The following is a 25,444-nucleotide window of genomic DNA, read 5'->3' as shown; positions in this document are numbered from 1 at the left end:
CTGGTGGCAGCACAGTGATATGGATTTGTGACTGTGCCTCAACATATTCTCAAAATTATATGTTTGACATCTTTTTCCCCCTACTTTATATTCGAGGCATCTAGTTAACAGCGAAGTGTTGTGCATGGCTACGTACTGCGCACTGCGACTCTCAGCCAATAGCAAAATTGCCTGTTGTAATTCAGACTGATTGGAATTTTTTTTACTCGCTGAATGAATTACAGCAGCAAGCGACGAGATGAAGAGGGAATACAAACAAAAGTGACGCGAAAAAAAGACATATTACACAAATGTTCAGAAGAGTTAAAATCGTGTACTATAACAATGCATTCGAGTCCTGGGAAAACGTTTAAGGAAACCATTCATTTATTGATTAATTCATTCATTTATTGATGCATTCATTTATTTTTATTTTATTGGGTTATTTTACGACGCTGTATCAACATTTCAAGTTATTTAGCGTCTGAGTGAAATGAAGGTGATAATGCCGGTGAAATGAATCCGGGGTCCAGCACCGAAAGTTACCCAGCATTTGCTCGTATTGGGTTGAGGAAAAACCCCGGAAAAACCTCAACCAGGTAACTTGCCCCGACCGAGATTCGAACCCGGGCCACCTGTTTTCGCAGCCAGACGCGCTGACCGTTACTCCACAGGTGTGAACGGTTGTTTTGTTTATTCATTCATTCATTCATTCATTCATTCATTCATTCATTCATTCATTCATTCATTCATTCATTCATTCATTCATTCATTCATTCATTCATTTATTCTGGTAGAGTTAAGGCCATTAGACCTTCTCTTCCACACTACCAGAAGTGAAATACATAATGAAACAATGGCAAAAATAGTAAAGTCATACTTAAATATAAAAATCATTACAGGGTGGGCAAAATAAAACTGGCCCGGAAAATGTGTAATATAACCATTCATATATTTATACATGCGGTAGATGCGCATGTGCGGACATGCGACAGCATTTAGAGTCATTTCCGCGTCAGTCCTATACATATAAATTAATGTATTTCATATATACACTCAGGGACAAAAAAAAAAACCGGACACTTTAATATTTGCTGGTATTTTGCAAAACATTATCTTCTCATACAATATTATGGTAGCCATCTGTTGTTATGGAGGCGTGTATACATTGTTGATTGTTTTTTGTTTTATAAACACGCCATTACAACCAAATATTCCAATTTTGCTTTCGGAGTCTCAGCTATAACAATTTTGTCTCAACCATTTTGTGCTTCATTATTGTTATCATTAGTTATTTCTTTATTTTTACATTTTCTGAGTTTAAGTAGGGTTGTAACATTTGTCTTAAAACAAGATGCGACCTGAAGATGTGGCTCGAGCTGTAGCCCTTTACGATGATGGACGCAGTGTACGTTACATTGCAAATGTTATGAATATGGCTGGAAGCACAACCCATGATGCCATAAAACGGTATAGAGAGACCCTAGAATATACCAGAAGACCAGGTTCGGGTCGTCCAAGAGCTACAAATCCAAATGAAGACAGGTATATGGTGTTGAGAGTTCTTAGGGAGCGCAACCTGCCAGCTAGTAGTGTAGCCCAGCAATTGGTTAACATGCATGGACGCCCAATTTCGGCCAAAACAGTTAGAAGGAGGTTGAAAACAAGTGGACTGATATCAAGTAGACCTGCAACTGGTCCCAGACTTCTCAGGATGCATCGAGTTGAACGACTGCGTTTTGCAAATGATCACAGGGATTGGAGATGGACAGTGGAGCTGTGTTCTGTTCACCGATGAGTCCCGTTTCAATCTGTGCTCACCTGATGGACGTGAAAGAGTTTGGAGAAGGAGGGGAGAACGATTTTCACAGTGTTGCATTTCCGAAAATGTGCCATATGGAGGTGGTGGAGTGATGGTTTGGGCAGGAGTGTGTACGGATGCTCGTACAGAGTTGGTTTTTGTTGAAAATGGAAGACTAACAGCTGATAGGTATATAAATGAATGTTTGGCTGATCATGCTGTGCCATTTGGCCAATTTGTAGGCGATGATTTTGTTTTAATGCATGATAATGCACGGCCGCATATTGCCCATGCGGTCGGAGATTATCTCCAAGAAGTGGGAATCCATGTTCTTCCATGGCCAGCAAGGAGTCCAGACATGAACCCAATTGAACACGTGTGGGACATGCTGGGACGGCGTGTTAAGAATAGACGACTGAGACCAGAATCGTTACAAGAGTTGAGGCGAGCACTTGGCGAAGAATGGGAACTTATTCCTCAAGAAGACATTGCTAACCAAATTGAGAGCATGCCAAGACGTATGAATGCAGTTATTCAAGCCAGAGGGGGTAATACCCGTTACTAAAAAGAGTTTTTAATGTTTAAGGCACAATAAAATGAAAAAACAGTTATACCAAACAATGCCATAGTTATACGCCCTTTGTAATTTTTTGTAAATTTTCTCATCAGAGATTTTTTTCAAATGTTGTCGTATAAGGTGCTAAATGAAACATTATTTTGCTTAAATGGGTTTTGTTTCATTTTGAAATAATTGGCAACAAAATGCAAGCAAATATAGAAGTGTCCGGTTTTTTTGTCCCTGAGTGTATTTTCCGCGGTCCAGTTTTATTTTGCCCACTCCGTATATATAAATATGATACCTATATGCGTGTGAGTATGTGTATTTGTGTGTAACAGGCTGTAACTTAGCTGTGGTAACAGTCATTGATTTGGCGTGCTACTTTCCCTGCAGTGGCTGAGTGGTCAAATTTTAAGCCTGTGACACAGTCGATCCGGGTTCGAGTCCCGGTTGTCTGGTGTGGCGGAAAAAGTCACAGTTGGGATTTTACTCGAGATTCTCTTTTCTCCATATAAGGGTAGGTACATGTTTGAGCGACGATAATCTATGAAAGAAGCAGCGATGCTATATCAGAGAGAATTGAAGCATGCATTGTCATTGAGGTGTGCATATTGGAGTAACGATTAAAGCGAAGATACACGATAAAAGTGAAGAAAAATAAATATTCTATTTTCTTCGCTGTATAATGACCGGTGGTTGCCAATATATCCGAGTATTAATTGATTTATGATTATTTCAATATATTAAATTAATAATCCTGAATACCGACAAATTGATCTGCTGTGTAATTATTCGTTCAGAAGAACCTATTACATCACAATGGATTTGTACTAGATAAGCTTTGGGTTGAGAAATGGGTTGAATTTTATACGCATTTAAGTTATGTTAACCTTGAACCTAGCAGCTGATATTTTCTATATATTTGTATAGAATATCTTCTACAGATAAGTCAAAATGTTCGCGTTCTCGTTGCTCCGATATGAACACACTATTCTTTGATAATACCAAAGCGTCGTTGGGTCGTTTCTCTTATCATTTATCGTTGCTCCAACGTGTACGTACCCTTAAGCAACTATATCTTTCCATTAAGATCTTCATTTCATTACCATTGCATAGAATTCTCCGATCGCCGGTTGGCGAGGAAGCTGGTTCGGACACGAGTGGGGTTGCCTGCTTGCAATCCGAATACACAGCGAACCTTAGCCTAGTCAGTTGGTATGGATTTGGGAATGTGCCTAGGTGGAGGAATAGTACAGCAGACAAAGGATGGTGATTGTGTTGTGAGACTCGTATGTCCAAAAATAAAAATTAATACTCATACTAACCCTGGGCATGAAGGGGTAGTGCAAGGAAACGCAGAAACCCCCGCTGATGTCCTCTTTTGCTTATATCGCCGGCTGGCGACGTATGGAGGGAGATGACCTAGGGACAAGTGCCTGCTCGAAATCTGGGTAGGCCTACGCAGCGAACCTTAGTGTAGTCAGCCGGTGTGGAATTGGGAATGCGTTCAGCTTGAGGGTTAGAATTGCTTTGTCACTTTATTTATAAGCAAACAACAAGTAATACGAATAGAGAAATCCTCGAGTATTCCGTAATCATCTGTGTTGTCTACTATTTCACTATGTAATACTAACATAGAAATTTTACAGATCTTTCATAATCAAGGAGATTTATAATGGCTCAATAAATGTATGGCTAATTTGAAAATGTTATCTTCAACTTATGCATAGGATGCGTATATTTTCTGATTTCGAAGTTGAGTTACATATTTAATGTTCTACAAAACTAAGTGAAAAAAAAAAAATGAAAATAATGGAGTTTTCTTATCGATAACTAAATTAATATAAATGGATAAATTTTTAAGTAGAGTTTTTTTTTTAATCTGGAAGATGAATGTTAGTATTAATTACTTATATTACAATATTAATAATATAGTCCTTTCCCTTTTATAATATAAAAATGGATTCGAGAGAAGTGGGATATGATAATAGGGACTGAATTCTGCAGTGCTTGGGAAAAGTGACATAAGTCAGTTTCCACAAACCTTTTTTGATAATTTATTGACAACTTACACTGGTTTATGTTGAATTGATTTTTTTCTGTATGAATGATTGTAATGGGAGAAATACGTATTTTTTTCCAAGCGAGCAGATGTTCCGTAAGTTGTCAATAAATTATCAAAAAAGGTTTGCGGAAACTGACTTGTGTCACTTTTCCCAAGCACTGCAGAATTAATCTTGCACAGGATAGGGACCGATGGCGGGCTTATGTGAAGGCGGCAACCTGTGGGTTCCTTAAAAGCCATAAGTCCTTTCCCTTAACAAAGTAAAATTAGAATTCACCAAGTTATACTCGTGGTATAGGTTAATAATGTCGCACACAAATAATAACGTTACGACATACAATTCTTTACAAGCAGCCTACTAAAGTAAAGTTTCACTTCTTGGTTTTTGTTTTTTTTACATTTATACTTTGCAGTGTTGCCAATTTGGTTACAGATAGTTTTCGGTTGCCAATCCTAGAGCAGACCAGATAAGAAATTCAACAAAAAGAGTGAATAACGGCAGCATAATTAATTTATTGATAGGTTACGACTTGCTTATATAGATAACATAGTCTACATAGATTATATAGGCCTAATTTATTTACAGTATATGGAGTTTTCCGTGTTAACTTAAGCACTGATACGGACTAGAAATACAGTGCTTTAATCTTAAGAGGAAGCAAGATACGTTTACCTTAATGAATTTTGGAACATTTAGGGGACCAACGATCCTTTCACATCCTGCGTTATTCCCTTAGGATGAGACTGTTAGAGAGAGCTGCTAACTGTGCATAGGCTAAATCTTGCCTCCTTGATAGCTCAGTTACCAGAGCACTGACTTAGGACGACAGTACTTCAAATACTGGCGAAGTTATAGCCTACAATATTTATGATGGACAAAAGCCAATATTGTGGGGTTTTTCCTTGAGGTTCCCTCGTTTTTCTATCGTCATTTCACCAACTTTATTCACAATTCCTCTTTCATTAACATCTGTCTCCAGAAATAGGATATCTTTTATGTTTTCGCATCGCCGAATCGGCCGTCTTTTGTGGTGAGTGTTTCTTACAGTTCGTCCAAAAATTGGTAGATAGCAGTGGTGATAGATTCTAGAAAATTCGTAGAGATACAAGAGACACCGAAGCTCTCCCCCGCTCCAGGATCTTCCCTTCTCCTGACGTAATCTCTTGCATTCAATCTTACAAGCGTACTATTTTCAGACGGCATTTTGTACATTATGAATAGTCCGTAGGTCGTTAAATGCAGACTTAAGCTTTATACTGCACATAATAATAGGAGAAAATGCTTCATATCTGTTTATGTTGCATAATGAGATAAGTTTTAATTTTACTTAACTTGTGGGGAGTAGTGTACTACTGCAAAACACATTATGTGTGTTTGTGTGTTAGTAAACGATCATCACTATACGAAAAATATATCCTTTCTTTGTTGCATTAATAAAAAAAATTAATATTTGTTTTTTGCTTCCCTGTTCTTCGTCGAACTAATAAGATCATTCGATATTTTCAATGAATACTTTCATCGTGTCATAAGAAAATTTACATCCAACTTCTGAATATTCTATGAGAAAATGTACGTGTCTGTTATTTCATTTTGCGATACTAAAATAAGTGATGGCGAGCATTATTAAGTCATGACCAAGGAAGAAGTGTCATTAAGTACTATCGAGACACCATGTGACAGTTATAAGAAACACAGATGTAGGCTATTTGATGCAAGAGATTACACTAGTCTGTGCGGTGTATCAAGTAACAATAATACAGCAATATTGATGTACTTAGTCGTAGTGTGTAAGCGTATTCAAAATATCTACATCAGCAGTGACGTAACAAGGTTTTATGCTACCTTGCAGTCACTGTATCAGGCTGTTTTGTAATACTGTTTATGACCGATGCATTAGTTACAGTACGTATGGTAGTACCAACAAATCAGAAATGTTTCATGCAGCATAATTCACACTGACAAATGCATGGAGTTCAAAACTGTATTATTTTAGGCCTACTTGTGCAGTATGAAACTGAAATGCGATTCTTATCTAATAAAAGTATTTCTTTTGAGTCCACATATCGAATGTATTGCTGGCATGGACCCAAAAAGCCACAACTAAAACAATGCTATTTCTTTAGGTTTTGAAATTTAAAAAGTATCAACGTTTACGTACTCTGGATAGGATTGCAGTTTTCTGATGGGCGGGGAGGAGAGGGGGGGATCACCGTCATTCTTATTATGCTCGGCGGCGCGTGACTGAGGAGTAATAGGCATAGGTATATAACAATTTTTGTGATATACAGTTTTAGTAACGAAACACTGACCTACTTACCACAGTTTCATGTACCGAATGTTAAAATAAAAATAACTGCACGTCCGACTTATTGTGAACGTCTGATACACCAAGTAATCAATGCCCTGCTATGTACTTCACAGACACTGTCACTGCACATTAATTTAGCTTACATTTGAAAAATGAACGACTTCTGAGAAAAACTGTCGAAGATTGAACATGCATATCGCCAGCTAGAAACTGCGTCTTAACCGGACAGCGGTGTTAATAGTAAAAATAGTGGCAGTGTTGCTCCCTGGTAGTCACGGCCATGGACTCGAATCCTGCTAGAATATTGATGTTAGTTCTTTGTCTATGCCATGTCCTATGACATTAGGCTGTCAGCAAAGTATAAGATAGTGTATTATTTTATTGGGTTATTTTACGACGCTGTATCAACATATCAGGTTATTTAGTGTCTGAATGAAATGAAGGTAATATGCCAGTGAAATGAGTCCGGGGTTCAGCACTGGAAGTTACCCAGCATTTGCCCGTATTGGGTTGAGGGAAAATTCTGGAATAACCTTAACAACATAACTTGCCCTGACCGGGATTCGAACCCGGCCTACCTGGTTTCGCAGTCAGACGCGCTAATCGTTATTTCACAGGTGTGGACTAGTGTATTATTATTATTATTATTATTATTATCATCATCTTCATCATAATCATTATCATCATTCTTGTTTAGTCAACTGTCCGAAGACAGGTTTGAACCTCACAAGTAATACCAACAAGGCATTATTATCATTGTCATTATAATTATTATCATTATTATTGTTATTAGTATCATTATAATTATCATCAATATTAAGTTACTGAATCTCCAAGCATATATATAAACCCTATTCAGTAATAGGCATGTTTTAAGGAATAAAGTATAAATGCAACATGAGGTTGTAAAATTCGGCGTAAAAGTCTCAAGGTTTACTAACATAATAATGCAAGATGATACGGAACTGAGGAGCTGAATAAGAAGCTGGGTTAGTCACGAAGCATGAGAACTTGAAACGGGGTCAACCAGTCAGCTTCATCTCGTGCCGATGTTAAGGTTGAAAGGTGTTCTACTTCCAAGTATTTTTCCTGCTTCTATCGCATGGCCCGTAGTCAAGTAGGCAAATATAAACATAATAATAATAATAATAATAATAATAATAATAATAATATCGTAGAAGAATAAATACCAAAGAAACATAATAAACGTTTTGGGCATGACAGAAGATTCCAGTTAGACATATGACACACTCTCGTCACTGTGGCTTAGTTCAGTAGTAACAGAACAATAAGACTCACGTCAATATAGACGTTAGTCCTGGCGTAACGAGCCCGTGCATTTAGGCTTGCTTTGGCCCATTGTGCGCTCTACAAATGCGATGATTGTCGAATTCCGACAGGTGGCCCCGGTGGTATTCTCGAATCTGACACAGAGTCCTGACAGCCAGATCCCATCCTCAAACGATTAGCCTATTAAGCCCTAGGCTCTTCCTACTGTCGCATGAACAGAGGGCTCACCAAGCTGAAGCCCCCCCTCCCATTTTTTTCAAGAAATTTAAAATATCATATTAATTTAAACCATGAAAAAAAAATCCACCATTGGTGCTGCGAGTGCGATAATGAAAGAACCGACAAACAGCAATATTTAAAATAAATTATTAATATTTCTGTTGAAAGGTTATTTTAAACTGACCCATGATTTTCAAAAAAAAAAATTTGAAGCTACGGTTCTCAACATAATAACTAGCCTACATTTATTTAGGTCGGTGTCTTCATTTATTCTGCAACAATGGTGAATGGATTTTACTTCATAACAACTTTTGGGGAGTTTACATTTTTTTATTTTTTATTTCATAGTATGAAATAATATTGTTTTTTTTTTTACATATGTTGCGTGAGCAAGTGATGGGAAAATTTGCAAAGTCATGTTCCCTAAACTTTCAACCTCCCCATCTTAAATTCCTGTCTGCGCTATGTCTTCCTACATCAGCATCGGAAACCCATACTACTACAAAGACTTTACCCCAGCCTATTTTTATTATTGTAGATGATAGATGAAGTGAGAGAATGATGTAGTGTGCTGGTGGAATTGGAGGGAATTGAATACCACGAGAAAAACTCTCTGCACCACAAATTCCATCACGACCTGGCTGGCTGGAGATGGAACCCGGGCCGCTGGAATGAGACAAAACGCGGCTTCAATATAGTGAAAATATGATTGTCCTCGGTAGCCCACCTGTGATCGTGTCAGCAGTGTATTCGAGGTTACAAGGTTCAAATCAGGCCGATAATTTGGGAGGCATTGTCGTAGATATACTATACGCAAAAGAAACCTTTCCCTGATGGAGGACTTTGGGCGAAAAGTTTCGGCATTCTCCCCCACTTAAAAATCGACGCTGAATATACTCTGCAGCTCAAAGCTTTGTTAAACACCACCGTTACCATTCGAATCTGAAGTCCAGAGATCAAATATCGAGTAATGTTATTTGTCATGTTATAGCCTACAGTATGTCAATGCATACATATCTTTATTCATGTGTGTATTTATGATAAGCACGCAATGTGATGTATGACATGCCCTGTTACGTCCTGTACGTTATGTATGTTAACGTGTTGCATGGTTATGTACCTACACATGCGAGCTTGGAGTATGTACTGAGTATGAAGACTAGTGTACAAGTAGGTGAAAACAACAAACTGATTGCTCAGGCGTCGTCGTTAATGAAGTGATTTTCTGGGGTTTGATATTGGCGGAAAACTGAGCATCCCTAAGAAATTTAGCCCAAGTAAGCCTTTGTGCACCCATTATGGGGTGAATTGCGTGCTCATTATACTGCCTGGCTAAGCTGGCTCCACCATCCGAACACCATAGCTCTGATGGCAGTCTCCCGTATCTCACAGTCAAGTTCCCTGTTAGGGGTGAGATCCTAGGAAGCTAAGGTTCCTCTCTGCATAACTTTTCAGTCGTCTAGAATCCACCACCACTACCGTCATCTACTCATCTTTGGGCAAACTGTGAAAAGCACACACCACAGAGGACAGTCGATTCAGCGTAGCACAAACGCAAGTGGTGTCCTAATTCGTCGAGGAGATGCTAATGAAAGGGGAATCACAGTGACTGTTGTACAACACTACTGTATTATAGGCATTAGTTCGACGAAGGTCTTTACAATTATTAATATGAATATTATCCTTTCATGTTCAAAGACATCTACCTCGTCTACAAGTAGATTACGGTCTCTTTCACATTGCTATACTTGACATTCGTTGTCGCTGTCAAGTCGAAGTAAAGATTTGAAGTTGACCTATATTTTGGATCTATATATAGCCACTGACTACTTTGTATCGTAAGAGGGCAATTTATCTCAAAGCAATCATTTTTCGTACATATAGACCTCACCGCATCACCTGTCGTTTAACTGTATCCAATATCTCTCTGTATTTGCTTCTTGTATATGTCTATTTGTATTCTGGTGGTGTGGTACAGAAGACCCGATGGCCTTAACTCCGCCAAATTAAATAAATAAATAAATAGTACTTGAAAACATTAATATAGTTTAGCAGCTTAACGACCTTTAGTTACTATACAGTTAATAGTAATACTCAGTGAAATGATTTTCACAGAGTAGCAGTTACAGGTGACTTCACATTATCACTTGGAGGGTAGCAGATACCATTGACACATTAGCTGTACTGAGGACTGATTGCTTGCGAAAACCATTTTATCCGAGCCTGATAGTCTGAAAAAGGATATTTTCAGAAAAATATCGAAACTGAGTTACTCAACATCGCAATACTTTCTTCCTTACTTCGTTCAGCCTGAAAATATCGTGTGTATAGTCGACAATGTATACTGATCAGAGTATTAATACCATTTGATAACAAAACTTTGCACAACTGCTGGAAAGACTTACTTGAGATCGCGGGGCGCAGTCTTGAAGGCAACATAGAACCACCTGTAGCCTCCACCGGCGGCCAGATAGGCGACGACGGCCACGAGGACGAGTTGGATGACGAAAATCCAGCCCATGAAGTACCAGACGGCGGCCGCGCACGCCGCGACCACGGCGAGCTTGCTCAACATGACTAACGCCGACCACAGCAGTCGCCTCACTGCAGGGTTCCGCGTGGTGGTCCCACCATCGGCGGCGCTGTGCCCCCCGCACTCCACGTCCTCGACTGCACTGGTGGCCTGCAACAAGGAATCCTGCATTAAAACCGGTCCCAGCAAAAAATATAAATTCTCAATCTCTATTCTCAGCAGAAGTCCAGTCTTTTAACCAACCTCTCTAACCACAGTCAAGATGTATTCATGAATGATAGGCCTAAGTGTTTAATGACTGCCAGAATGTTTACTTTGATTTCATCAACTTTGTAAACAAACGAGACAAACATCTGAGGCTGAGCTAACAGTTCAAGAAAAGTAACTAGCTACAGTCCAAAAGAACAGAAAAGTCTCATCACCAGAATGGTACTTCTTGACTCCACGCTTTATAAGTTTCGAAACTATTTATTTCTTTATCATATTGATAATAATATTCCCGTTTATAGTTTATTTTCTTGAAAAAGCATTCAAAATACAGTATTTGTAAAAATTAAATCTTTCAATAGGCACTCAAGTAAGGAAAACATTAGTTTTCTACACTACATACACAAATAGATATTTGAGGGGTTCACAACCAGAGTGGACCAAGTCCATCTGTAATAGTTCTGAGATATTGAGTCTTAAAGTTCCTTGCTCAAGCTTAGCAACCTTCACCTTCCATAGGAAATGCTGCCCTCTGTGGAGTAACAAATGAGTTTGGACTTCGTTTGTTATGGCAATGAATAAATCTAAGTTTTCTTCATCCGAAATTGTATTAATCCACAAACTGGTCACTGGTGGACTTGGTCCACTCTGGTTGTGGGCCCTTCATTTATGATACTAATATTAAAAGTGGATTTTTATTTTGTGATTAGAGATGTTTGCGAAACGAGACTGCAGGTAGTGTAGCAATCCTCCGAACAAAATAAAATCTCTTTTACTTGTGTGTTGTATACTATTTTTTAGACAGCCGTTCAGTATTTATAAATACTTGATGATATATATGCTTACTTGTTGTATCTGGAGCATGTAAGGAAATAGGCTATAGCAAGTTTTTCTCTGAGAATGAGGACAGAACAGATTATCGTAATGAATATTAAAGCAGAAGAATAATGTTATTTTATCAGGAAAGAGTATACAGTTGCAACACAACAGAAGCTTCAATAAAGTCTTTATTTGACAAGCTTTCTCATCATCAACTTTACTATTCTTAATTATTAGAAAATCAATAATTGACTAATTATATAATATCTAATAATGATTTAACATCAATACTTATTGATACACCTTCATTACTAAGATTTGGTCTCTAAAATAAATCGTGTTATACAAATTAATGTGACGCTGTTGCTCTTTACTTTCAAAAGTTTAGGTAAAATTATTTCTTTCACTTTTTCCCTAATATTACTTCTTGTCATGCACGTTCTTATAGGCTACTATATGCCTTTTCACCGGTCATTTTAATACGAACTTCTGCCTTGCTTCAAATTGTAATTCATTTTCTTTATTGTATTATTCTTCAATATGTCTTCTATTTTCATTTTCCTGATTGCATTGTTCACAAAAAGAGTTATTTTCAACAAGTGAGTTAGGTGTACAGATATTTACTAAAAAAAACAGGAAACTTGTATGTTATAACCTTTTCTTCTATAAAAAAAATGCACGGCCTTCTAAAAGACACATGCGCGCTTCTCTTTCAACCAGGTGGCTAGGATTCGATATCAGGCCAGATCTTGATGGAATTCGCGGTGAACAAAGCAGACGGTTTACATTCCATTTTCCTCTCATTTCGTCTATCATCTGCAATAGCCAAAAATAATCTGGGATGAAGTCTTGAGAAAGTTAGGATTTCCAATGCTGATATAGATTTAAGGACTTGGGGAATGGGGCTCAGGGCACTGGAATTTATAAGACTACTCGTCTGAGGGTGGGACCTAGTTCTGTCAGGACAACGTGAGAGATCGGATTCACTAATACTACTCGGGCCACTTGTCGGACTTAGACAATAACAGGTGTGAATCTGCTTTTCTTCCTCCGCATAATTGCTCACATTGATGCAGACCCACATCCCAGCCCGCCAGTGATTCAGTACCTCAATTAAATCTATCCTGGGCTTCGGATCGGTCGCGATGTTGTCATTTCTTGGTTACTGAGGTGATCCGACCTTACACCATTAGATTATTGTTTGTACGGTTGGCTAATGAGCGAAGTCTACAAGGGCAAAATGGAAATAAGGGATTAATTGCTTGCCCGCTTTTTAAATCCTTGTGGTCACATTAACGAATGTCGGAACTAGCTCAAATTAGCAACATACGCGAGTTGACGGTACCATTTTCGAACATGTTATTTAAAGAGAAATATTATTAATAATAATAATAATAATAATAATAATCACAATCATATCATTACTATCATCTTTAATAGCATTACAGCACGATGTGAACCTTTGCTTTCTTAAGGATTTTCTTTTAGATTTTCTATTCTTAGACACACTCCATCAATTCTTCATCCCCAATTTATTTAGCCTACATCCTCCGACACACTATCCATCCACCGAAGATTGGGTCTTCTAACAGTCCTTCCTTCCAATTTACATTCTAATTTTCTCTTTACCACGTTTCATTTGCTCATCCTTTGAGTATGTCTTTTCTTCCATTACGCAGAAGGGACAATAATGGAATGAAAAGTTACAGACAAGCCATTGTCATCTGAAGAGACTAAGTTGTGGGTATATCACGTATACAGGCGATGTTGGAAGGAATAAAACAGTTATTATTAAATTCTGTTCCAATATCATGAACTGCCTTGAGAACAGTTTTTGTGGTTTTGAAGATAATAAATCTGTCAATCTATGCGACTGGACTATCTATTTCCTATTATTATCAAATTTATGTAATTTTGTAGGCGCAGAGTGGAATAAGAAAAGAAGAAGAACAGATGATGATATTACCTTCATAGTTTGACGTCTACTTTACTGGTGTCATAAAAATTGCCAATTGGCGTTGATTACTGGTTCCAATCAGTGGCGAATATTCAGAGTATGCTACGCAAAAATTGCATGCCCTGTTACTTTTAAAAACACACACTCTATAATAATAATAATAATAATAATAATAATAATAATAATAATAATAATAATCTAATACCAATAAAAATTGTAATATCACAAATAAAATCATAAATTTAAGTCCATAATACTCAGGAAAAACAAATCATACAAAGAAACTATGTTCACTGGATGAGAACTGGGATTAATGTTTCCCACATTCTAGAAACTATTGAAAAATAATTATTACTCTGGGCACACGTCAGATAGGCCTAGCAAGAAGAGTATTTCATAACTGAACCATCCGGAACGATGAAAGAAAGATTTTAAATTTCCCCACGTTCATAGGATAACATAGGCCTAATATATTTTCACATCTGTATAAAATTGTATTATAGTGTAATATCGCACATACTCTAAATAGCAGTTATGAAATTATAATTTAAACTTGACTAATTTCGAATGTGGGTTGCCTCACTACAAACCGGTATTTTAATTTGTTGGAGTCATCATCGATTGTACAGCGGTTACCATGCTTGCTATTAGGACCGAGGTTTGTGTCTTAAATCCGGTCAAGGACACGATTTTCTTCAGAAGAGAAGTGAAGCCAAGGATTCCTTGTGATATATTTACGTCATGTAAAATACTTTTTCCCCCTCAGCGAGAAGATTGCGGACAAGAATTCCCGAAAATGTTATACTCCACTTTCTTGCTTTACACATAGATGTTACTAGAGGTTTGTAAGGCTACAGAGATCTATGATATTCGAATCAAAAGACATAGATTAAAGAGACAAGTGGAAGTTTCTAGTACTGATATAAATGTCCAGAAACCTTCTACAAGATTGTGAAAACATTTGAATGGAGCATAATTGTGTTAAGAATGTCAAAAGAATCCAGACCTAGTCACAGAATAGTCTTTCACAAGAAGTCTATGCTCTATTTCAATGCACTACGTGTAACAAAGTTTTATATTGATGCAATATGGAGAAGACGTTTCCAAATCGCTGTCATTTTCATTTCGGAAGAACAACATTTCGTATCTCGTTAATCAGGTCATAAAAGAATTCCGTTCAATACCATAGGAGCAAATACTCTAAAAAAAACACACACTTCACACACATAAAGTAAACAAACCGAAATTAACTTCGAAGTTATTTGCATTAAAACATGATTTACTTCAAAATAAAAAAAGATGTTTTTACAAATTTTCAACTATTACTCATATTTCGTTTTATGAGAAATTAAAGGTGCCACTACACTTGGCACACACTTTCCGATTATGAATTAACTGATGTGAGCACCGTTTATGTAAAGAGAGCGGAATTATCACTGACTCGGGTTCGGTTCCCGGCGTTAACTCGAACAATGTTTATGGTAGACAAGATTGGTGGATAAAAAGTCTTCTCCTGTTATACGATTTTCCTTCAACAGTACAAATTCCTTTATATCAACACTATCTTTCCTCTCATTTTGACACTAATATTTCAGGTTACAGTATGGCGTACGAGCTTGCTGAAGCCGAATAGATGGTCAGCCATGTTCCTTAGTGCAACGATCATGACTATGCACCGCTGGCATACAGTGTATTTCCGATGTTAGTTGGCGAAAGACCTGTTGGCGAACCTCTGTAGCATACGAGAAATGTTCACTGTACCAGTCGGAAAACGTCCAGACCCTCAGACACTCGTGCATAGTCTACATCTACAATAACCGGACTTGCTGAGCAATTCTTGCGGGCCTAAAATCCAACAGATTTCACTGAAAGAATGTCTAAACAAATGTAGGAAGCAAGATCAAGAGGACTTGGAGGTGGAAAACGTAAAATATGGAACGACAATATGCAATAACTACTTCCTACATAGAGCATAAAAAAGGGAAAAGAGGCAAAAAATTATCTGAAGACAAGAATGTGACAAGTTCGCTTAAAGATTTTGACACCAATGTACGAGAGGACGAGTAAATAAATAAGGAAAAAATCCCATTCATCTCACCTATATAGCATCTATATCTGACTACAGTTTCTACCGTCTCCCTTTACCCCTCTACACACGCACAAAATAAATACACAAGAAAACTAAAGACACACACATACACGAGAGAGCGAGAGAGAGAGAGACATGCACACAGTCTCATACAAGAGGTAGAGACAAGCACAGATTCTCACACAAGAAAGACACACGCACACACACAAAAGAGAGAGAGAGAGTGATACGCACAAACTCACACAAGAGAGAGAGGCACGCACATAAACACAAGAGTGAGAGCACACAAACACAAGAGTGAGAGGCGCACACACAGGAGTGAGAACATACGCACACAAACACAAAAGAGAGAGGCACTCGCAAACACACGAAAGACAGGCACATGCACACAAACAGAAGAGAGAGAGAGAGAGAGAGAGAGAGAGAGAGAGGCACACACACACAAGCCCAAGACAGAGAGACATACATATAAATACAAGAGGGAGAGACACACATACAATTACAAGAAAGAGAGAGACACACATACAAATAGAAGAGAGACACACACACAAACACAAGAGAGAGAGGGAGACACACACACACACACACACACACAAACACAAGAGGGACACACACAAACACAAAAGAGGCGCGCGCGTGCTCACACACACATACACACACAAACACAAGAGAGGCACACATAAACACAAGATAGAGACACAGAGACAAAGACAAGAACACAAAACACGCGAACACAGATTAAAAAAGAACAGAAATACATAACATACATAATGTTCCGTATTTCTCTATCTTCTGAACAGATAAGTTCATGTCAATTTTCACAAGTAACTGCTTGATTTTTATAGGCCCGAAGAAAGAAATATATGAGACGATATTTTGTAGACAATTATTATTCTGGATAAAATGTCTTTTGTAATATAAGAATTGCATTTTTTCATTTAGTATAATTTCTTATCATGTAAAACTGAAGTATGAAATATAAAGTAGTCTGTGTCGATTTTATATAAGTCTACAATCGTTACGTGCAATTTTAGTGTATTTGTTTCTAACTTCGTAATTCTGTTAATGAGTAAGTAGTATTATATTCATTTACATATATGTTTGAGATAAATTTACTTATAAATACATTGCATATAAACAAATTCGAGCATGGTTTAGAAAAATACTCCGTAAAAATGACGGACACAGACAGCATGTTAATCATTTCTTCGATGTCAGAGCCATATTAATAATAATAGTAGCTGAAATAATAATAATTGAGGCACTCAGAAGCAAAGTAATATAAGTGACATTTTTTTAAAAAGTGAGATAAGTATATATTCTAAATCTTTAATGTCACTTCTGTTCAGAGAAAAAGTAATATAAGTGCAGTTCCAGTCAGTGCTGCTCCATGTTGGCCTTACACTTGTATTACAATGCATACAGAGTTTTGACTGAGAGGAAAACTAATACAAGTGCGTTGTTTACATATTGTTGTTGCGTTTCTTCTGTGTATGACTAATTCATTTGCCATAATGGAGAGAGGTAATAGATTACATATTCGAAACATCTTCGTGGAAGGCCTGCACACATTGAGCTGGACCAACTATACAGTGATCCAATAAGGATAACTTTTACTAAGTCGAGCAACTTGCAATAGCTAATGAAATTCATTCCATTTTCCTTGATGACCTGAAGCATTAGGATGGGCCTATAATAAGGACTATAGAACGTGGAAAAGTGCGTGGAATAGGAAGTTCAAGGAATATTCGCGGTAGGAACACTACAGATGCACTTCATGACAGAAACAAAGATGTTTCAGCAGAGAGAGATGTGATGAGGCTAGTGACGTAATGAACAGCGACTAAGGCTGAATTTCATTTAAAATTTGAAATTTTCTTAGCCCTCTTCTTTCGGAGTACCAAAAACCACATCAACTGTTGCCCTAGAAATTGGATATAATATTCAACCACTCAGACACTATGTATTAAAAAAGTATCTAAAAATACATTTAAAATTGCAAGCCTCAGCCAGATCTCAGATGTTCTTCAAACTGTCAGATAATATCCTGTGTAATTTCTACAATATAAACAAAGAAGAAATACCAGTCTATATCACAGACACACTCATTGCTAAAACTCCAGTTGTAAATGAAATTCCTCCATGAAAATGGATAATTCCAGAACATAGCCTACAAATTCCACGAAATCATTTTACAAATGATCCTCCATACATTCTTAAGTTGGATGCCATGGAACTACTCTGCAGCACATATAAGGATTACCTTCAAATTTATACAGATGAATCTCTAAACCCTGATGATGGAACATCAGGAGCAGGGTATTATATTCCAAAAATCAAGAAAATTACTTCATGCCATGTTCAGCCTCCTCCAGTCTTGACACTGAATTGCTAGCTATTGATGCTGCTCTTTAGTGTGTTAGTCAAATTTCTGAAAGATCTATTTGAATATTTACTGACTCCAAGGGGCTATATTTAATATAATCAAATATGTACCACACCTATACGCACAAAGAATTATTCCAATTCAGAAACTAAGTGAACTAAAAAAAACTCCAAAAGAAAAGAAAATTTCAATGGATACCTAGTCATTGTGGTCTACCTGGAAATGAGAAAGTCGATAACGTTGCGAAACAGGCGACATATTTACAACCAAGACCTCTTCAAGTGATATCTCTATCCAATGCCTTTACTTCAGTAAAGTTTCATTTTATAAACTTATGGATTAACAAAATTGGCTCTCTTCTGACACAGGAAAAATTTTACAGTCCGTTAAAAAGAAACCGAATGACCTGGAAATTTACAAAAACTTGCCCAGACATGTTCAACCATTTTTAACAAGAGCCAGAACAGGTCACATTGTCACACAATTGTACCTACACCGATTTCACCTTTCTGATAATCCTACTTGTATGTGGTGTAAAAATCATGATTAAGATCTGGAACACATTCTTCTATACTGTCCATCCATAAACCACAAAAGTAGTAAATTAAAATCATCAGTACCAGTTGCAGAAGACATCTCTGCAGTATATATTGACTACACCCCCAACTCTGGCTCCTAGCAACAGGCGTCTATAATGAATACCGATCAAAATACCCCTAATTTACTATGAAAAAGAAGAACTGAAAATACTACAGTGGACTATAGTTGACTTTATGTTGTCTGCAAACAACTGGATACATTAAGAAGATTGATTGATTGATTCTTTCGGTTATACAGAAACATTTTTTATTATAATATGATAATCAGAAAGCTTAAATGCTGTTAAGACAGAAATGTTTCAATGTTGTAAGCAATGTCCTTGTTGTTGTTTTAAATAATATAAAAATACTGAAAACCCTTGCACTTATATTGCTTTTCCACAAAAATTTTTTCGTGGCAAAATAATACAAGTGACTTTAGGACCCTATTTTACCTAAACTGTTTTAGAATAGATAATTTCTATTTAGAAGTTAAAAAATATAGGTACCAACATATACAACTGTAAATTTACAGCAACATAGTCCTGTAACAGATTTTTTAATTTCCGTTTCAACTTCAAAGTAACTTATCTCAAAACTTACTAAATGTCACTTGTATCACTTTGCTTCTGAGTGCCTCAATTATCATTATGTTAAGTTTTTGTTCAAAGCCATTTCTCGGTTTCACGTTTTGAATGTTTTTTGGGCACCCTACATATCTTCTTTTTTTTTTTTTTTTTCCTTCAAAGTAAAAAAAATCTTCTAAATGAGGGATGTCATAGCAAACACTACAATCTCCATTTTTTTCATTTTCCATGTTTTCATTGCAATGTATTCTTCAGAACCCATTCTTTCAAATGATGCATTCTTTTCGTGTGAATTTCATCAACATCCCATTGAAAATAGAATTTAAAAATTAGTGTTCACTGCGGACTCTGCAAGCTCCATTTGCTTTTCCATAGCAGACTTAACAATCCCCAAACATCCAATAGCGTGATAATACTATAGTCACGTGATATCACATTCACTGTTTTTACATTCTGCTTAACGTGGTTAATAAAACATACCCCACAAAACATAGAAAGTAGTGAGTTAATATTTCCAGTCACAGGTCATTCATTCATATCGCCAGACCGTGTATTTGACAATATGGAGAAAGAAATTAAGAAAATCGATACTATTGTGAATCCTACGCATTATCGAACCATCATATCAAAGCATGGAACTGTATTGAAAATGAGAGAAGACTGAAGTATGATATTTTAAAGATGCTGCAAAGGAAATAATGAAAAATAACGGAAGTACATGACATTTTAAAATCAGCGAGTGTACGAAATTTTTCTTGAAAAAAAAAAGTTGCAAAAACAATGTTTCATTGTGCCGTTCTATTTCGGCACGTCTTTCTTTTCCTTTCTATTTCTTTCACATTTTTCTATCTTTATACTTTTCTCTGTTAGTTTTAATTATTCTAACTCTTCATAGATGGCTTGTAGTTTTTTCCTTTCTGATCTAGTTCTTCTTACTTCTCGTAGATGGCTTCTTTCCTCTCACCTTTCTGTTTCCCCGTAGTCTATAGTGTTCTTTCTTGTAATCTGTGATGAGTTGAAAACAAGGGCCTAGCCTATGGCTGGCGAGTGATTGGTTGATTCCCTGGGGAGAATTAGTATTTATTGCTGATTGGTCGATATCCTGGGGAAAATTTAGTATTTTTCATTATGTTATCCGATTGGTTAAGATAGAGACGCCGTTTGGTATTTCGCCTGTGAAGCGAGTTGTTTGGGCTATTGGCGTCAGTACGCTAGAGGGATGGCTTGGAGGTAGAACGTGTGTTATGAAGGGCACGAGCTCCTATGTAGGCCTGGGATCGAACTGGGTTCGGTAAGTCTACTAGCAGCTACGTAGTCCAACGTGTAAGGAGTGGCGTCAGTACGCTAGAGGGATGGCTTGGAGGTAGAACGTGTGTTGTGAAGGGCACGAGCTCCTATGTAGGCCGGGGATCGAACTGGGTTCGATAAGTCTACTAGTAGCTGCGTAGTCCAACGTGTTGTGGGAACCTGCGAGTGTATCGCAGAAGATATTCGTGTGGAGTTTAGCGGAGAGTTTTGTGATGTACTAATTATCTTGAACTGCATTCATTTTTCTGTCTGACTAGCGTGCAGTCAACTCTGGTTAAATACCGGTCGGTATTTTTATTTCAGGTTATTGTTTCTCTAGCTGTGATATAACTAAAAGTCTACCACAAACTACAAGGAGTTCAGTGAGGTGGTTTTGGCTTACGTTTTACTTAGTTATTGCAGCAGAACGAATTTGACGAGTATGAAATTCACAATGAAGGCACCCATTGGTGTGTGACGTTTGAGGGGTGGTCAATTTGAGTGTAACGGCTATGTGTGTGCTGAGTGTTGGTTATGTCAAGGTTGTATGACAAGATGGATGCCAGCGAGGGGGAGTACCTACCTATGTAAGGTAATTAGCTGGATTTGATTAACATTATTCTGTGAAGAAAATATTTTCTGTGCTACGAATTTATTTTGTTGTTTATTCTAAATAAATGGTTGTGTTTAACATAGGGTGTGTGTGTTGTTACTTAACTACCTCGACACGTAGATTACCATCCTGATCATAACGTTTCATGGCAAGGTTATTTGGTATTATTATGATATTTTATCTTTTATTTCACTAACAAAGAAGAACTACCAGACCCAGCGACGGTTCATCATTAAGAGGAGAACCTATTTACAAAACTAACTTAGGAACAAACAAGATACAAAGAAGAATAAAGACTTGGGGCGTTTTAATCCCGTAGTTATAGATAAATATGCACACAAAGTTAAAAAAGAAAAGGGAACTGATGTTAAGAATTTATTACACAAACATTTTGGCAACGACTGGGAACTAAATAATGAACTGGAGTAATATAGAAATGTATATGCAAGGAACACTTCAATAGTTGAAGGCACGGATATTGATGAAGATGAGGATTTATGTCAGTCATGAAATAAATTGCCTGATTTCGTTGATTAATTTTAAAGTTGAGTTCAATTGAGACTTTCATTTTTCATGTCCCAAACCAAAATAAATTTAATTCAAATTTAAGTTTAGTTTAAAATCATAATTATATTGTATTCTATTACAATTGAACAATTATTATATGAATACATTTCCTGTCAGTTATAATACTTTCAACCTCACTACGACAGTGTCCAATGAATAAAAATATTCGTAACAAATTTAGTAATCTTCACAATCATTCACAACAAAATCCACAATCTCCATCGATTCATAGCAAAGTCAGCAAACTCCACTTTTAATTTGGAAATAAATACGTTCAATATCACTGCATAACTGTGACAGTGTGTTTACATGTTTACACACAAAGTGGTATCATCTGTGTATAAAACATTTCATATCAATTAAATACAGACTACAACAGTCTTAAGTCTCGCGCCGTGGCGTCGCGGTCTAAGGCATCCTGCCTAGGACCCGGGTTACGGAATGCGCCCTGGTTCGAGTCCTCGTGGGGGAAGAAATTTTCTCATGAAATTTCGGCCAGTGTATGGGACCGGTGCCCACCCAGCATCGTGATGCACTTGGGGAGCTACGATAGGTAGCGAATGCCAGCTATAACGGCTGGGAGATCATCGTGCTAACCACACGATACCTCCATTCTGGTTGGATGATCGTCCACCTTTGCTTCGGCATGTGGGCGTGAGGCCAGCAGCCGGCTGGTCGGTCTAGGCCCTTCACGGGCTGTAGCGCCACGGATTATTATTATTATATTATTATTATTATTATTATTATTATTATTATTATTATTATTGTTACAACAGTCTTAAACACTTTTCCGTCCAAAGCCAACAATGTTTTTGTGGAGCTTGATTGGTTTGCTATAACACCCGAAATATTCGTAAGCTTCACAAAGGAAGTCAGAAATGGTGAGTATTTTTGTAATAAACGTGGACTTAAAATTACTTACTTTCTGCATTCTTAAAAGTTCACTGTATATAAGCACTCAGATTCATGTAGGCCTGCTAAAATTACAAGCTTTCACATCTAACGCTACTTCACTTTCCAGACAGCAATCCTATCGACAACAAAAGTACAGTATAAAGCTAATCTCCTGTTGAATTTTATTATTTGCATCATACTATTAGATAAATTAGTCATGTTTTTCTTTATTCTTCCTTATTGCTAAGAATTTGGGAGCAAGTAGGATTTGATCCATGGCAGGAAAATGTACATTTATATAGCTCCCTCATATTATTATTGTATGTATTTTCTCCATACAGTCTTGTTACTGTGAATGTGTAACATTTTAAAATCTTAATTCTTCTGCAACACTGGTAAAAAAATGTATATACTATCGGTATTCCGTAAATATGAATAAATTCAGTTTTGTAATTTCTTTCCCAATAATGTGTGAACCGTTGAAGGAAGGTGGTGGTGTTGATAATTATCTCAATGTCACGAATTTTATTTACAAGTCTTAAGCTGTAAAACCATTTTGAAGCTCACCCGGTGTGAAAACAAGCTACAAGAAATACTGTAAATAAATATTTAATAATGAAGAATACGCTTACTAAAGCTCGTATAGCGATATCTACCGTTAAAAACTAGCAATGACGTTGCAGTAAGTGACGGTACAACAACGACCTCTGGTTGGAATTCCTGAAACTTCCTGAACAGCTGATGTGACAAGCTAAAAAAGATAAGACAAGTTATCTGTCAGAACATTCTGCTTCGCTGATGCTGACTACGATTTACATTTTAAAAGATAAACTATTCCAACATAACATACAAATTTACGCCGTGAGAAGTATCCATGATGATTGTTGCCTACACGAACGACTTCAAAATTATTTTCAAGGATTTATAATATTGTGTTGTATATGGTACATTTTAGAGGTAAAATGAGTGTGAATTTAAAACAACGTTGACGTCTTGTGCATTGCATAAGAAGAGAAAGTAAACTTGCTACACAACTAATTTTTAAGGGTATCCCATCGAATGCTTCTGTAACTTTTAACAACGAACTTTTGTGACTCTCTTTTAAATGCTGTATATCCTGATATAAGATACAGATTGTTCTTTCTTATGAAGGGATACTGAAGATTTCAAAATTCATAGCTGGAGTAGAACTAAAGAGGAATAACATAACTCCTTCACAATCAGGTACTTTTATTGCATTTATTTTATCATGTTTCACTTAAATTTCTTTCTATTTCTCTCTTTTTATTTACTTTTCTTCTTTCTGTTCGCTTTTCCTTTATATTTTACTTAATATCCCTGTTTCTACTTTCCTGTTCCGTCTTTTTTCTATCTTGCCTTCTTTCTTACTTTCCTCTCTGTATGGCACTTATAGCTATCGAAAAATATAATCGGGTAGCAGTGACTAATCCAGAGGGCAGCCCGATGAAGAATGCCCCCCCCCCCCCAGTAATTTCCTGACTTAAAACTTTTCAACTAAAATATAATTTACACAATATCATATTTCAATTTGATGTAACTTTTCAATAGCTAAATATAAATTCTGTTAAGAAGTTGTTCCCTTGAAGGTGGTGGTGTTTTTCTTTTAATGTAAGGAGTTTTAGGAAAGGCCAGTTGGTGAGACAATTCGCATAGCTGAGTCTGCCGGCCGATCTTGATTATTATTAGTCTACAGTTATGATGTCAGATATCCTGTGTGTTTATTGGCGTTATTTTCAGTGTTACAGTTGTTTAGAAATATAATAATTCTGTTTACTAAAATACTTATATAATGCACATTAAATATAAATATTTCAGTGTCCGATGGCAAGACAACAGACACGGTTTTCTTTTCTTAAAAAAAAAAAGGCGTATTGTGGTGTCAATGGAAAGTGTATTCGCTGCATATAATAAAAATGCTCAATTGACTTTTAGTGAAAGTAAACAGGTAATTTCATCTGTGTTACCTTCATCTATTGCTATTTTTTTCTCTTTGTACCGAAGAGGGACCCGAAGGCTTACACTGCAACCTGAGACTTATTGTGCTTACCACTCTTATTCCTGTGAATAATTGGGTAATCGAACTGCCGCGCTCTTGTACAAGTACAGCACGCTGTACCTTGAACTTAACCCAGGCTATTGTATTGATGATGGCGATGATGATGATGATAATGATGATGATGTGGATTAATGATGGTGAAATTAATCCGAGGTCCAACGCCGCAAATTACCCAGCAATTGTGCTTCAATTGGTTGCGGGAAAACCCCGGAAAAAACCTCAATCAGGTAATTTGGCCCAACCAGGATTTGAACCTGGGCCCCCTCGTTTCATAGTCAGTGCTCACCATTACTCCACAGCGGTGGACATATATTGTTGTTAGTACTAATTCAATGAATAAAATGGTTGGACGCGAAATCAAATATTAAAAACGATGGGAAAGGGAAACTAAATACAATTGGTTGTATTTCGATCCTACTCGTGATTATGCATTTTATAAACTGTGTGAAATGCATTTAAAAATGATCTCTAAGCTCTTCAGAAATGCAGGTGGAGTATTCATACTATTGCAAATTAAAAACTTTAGAAAAGGTATTGGAAGACACAGTCATCTAATTTAATCAGTGAGTAATTACCACTTGTACAAAATTTAGGCGGTTTATGTAAAAAAAAGACACTTAATACAGGC

At 36.9% G+C, this 25,444-nt stretch overlaps 1 protein-coding gene across 4 annotated transcripts in view; it reads right to left on the bottom strand.

Moving 5' to 3' along the window:
* Window positions 1-25,444, bottom strand: part of LOC138694389 (long-chain fatty acid transport protein 4-like) — a 493,080-nt gene that overhangs the window by 143,698 nt on the left and 323,938 nt on the right. For all 4 annotated transcript variants that reach the window (XM_069818078.1, XM_069818077.1, XM_069818079.1 and 1 more), the window contains exon 2: window positions 10,628-10,905. In XM_069818078.1, coding sequence (XP_069674179.1) covers window positions 10,628-10,905 — 278 coding nt within the window. The remainder of the gene's footprint in view (window positions 1-10,627; window positions 10,906-25,444) is intronic.

This window comes from Periplaneta americana, chromosome 2, assembly GCF_040183065.1.
Source record: "Periplaneta americana isolate PAMFEO1 chromosome 2, P.americana_PAMFEO1_priV1, whole genome shotgun sequence".
NCBI lineage: Eukaryota > Metazoa > Arthropoda > Insecta > Blattodea > Blattidae > Periplaneta > Periplaneta americana.
Note: the sequence above shows the minus strand (reverse complement) of the source record. Positions and strands in the feature narration are given on the sequence as shown.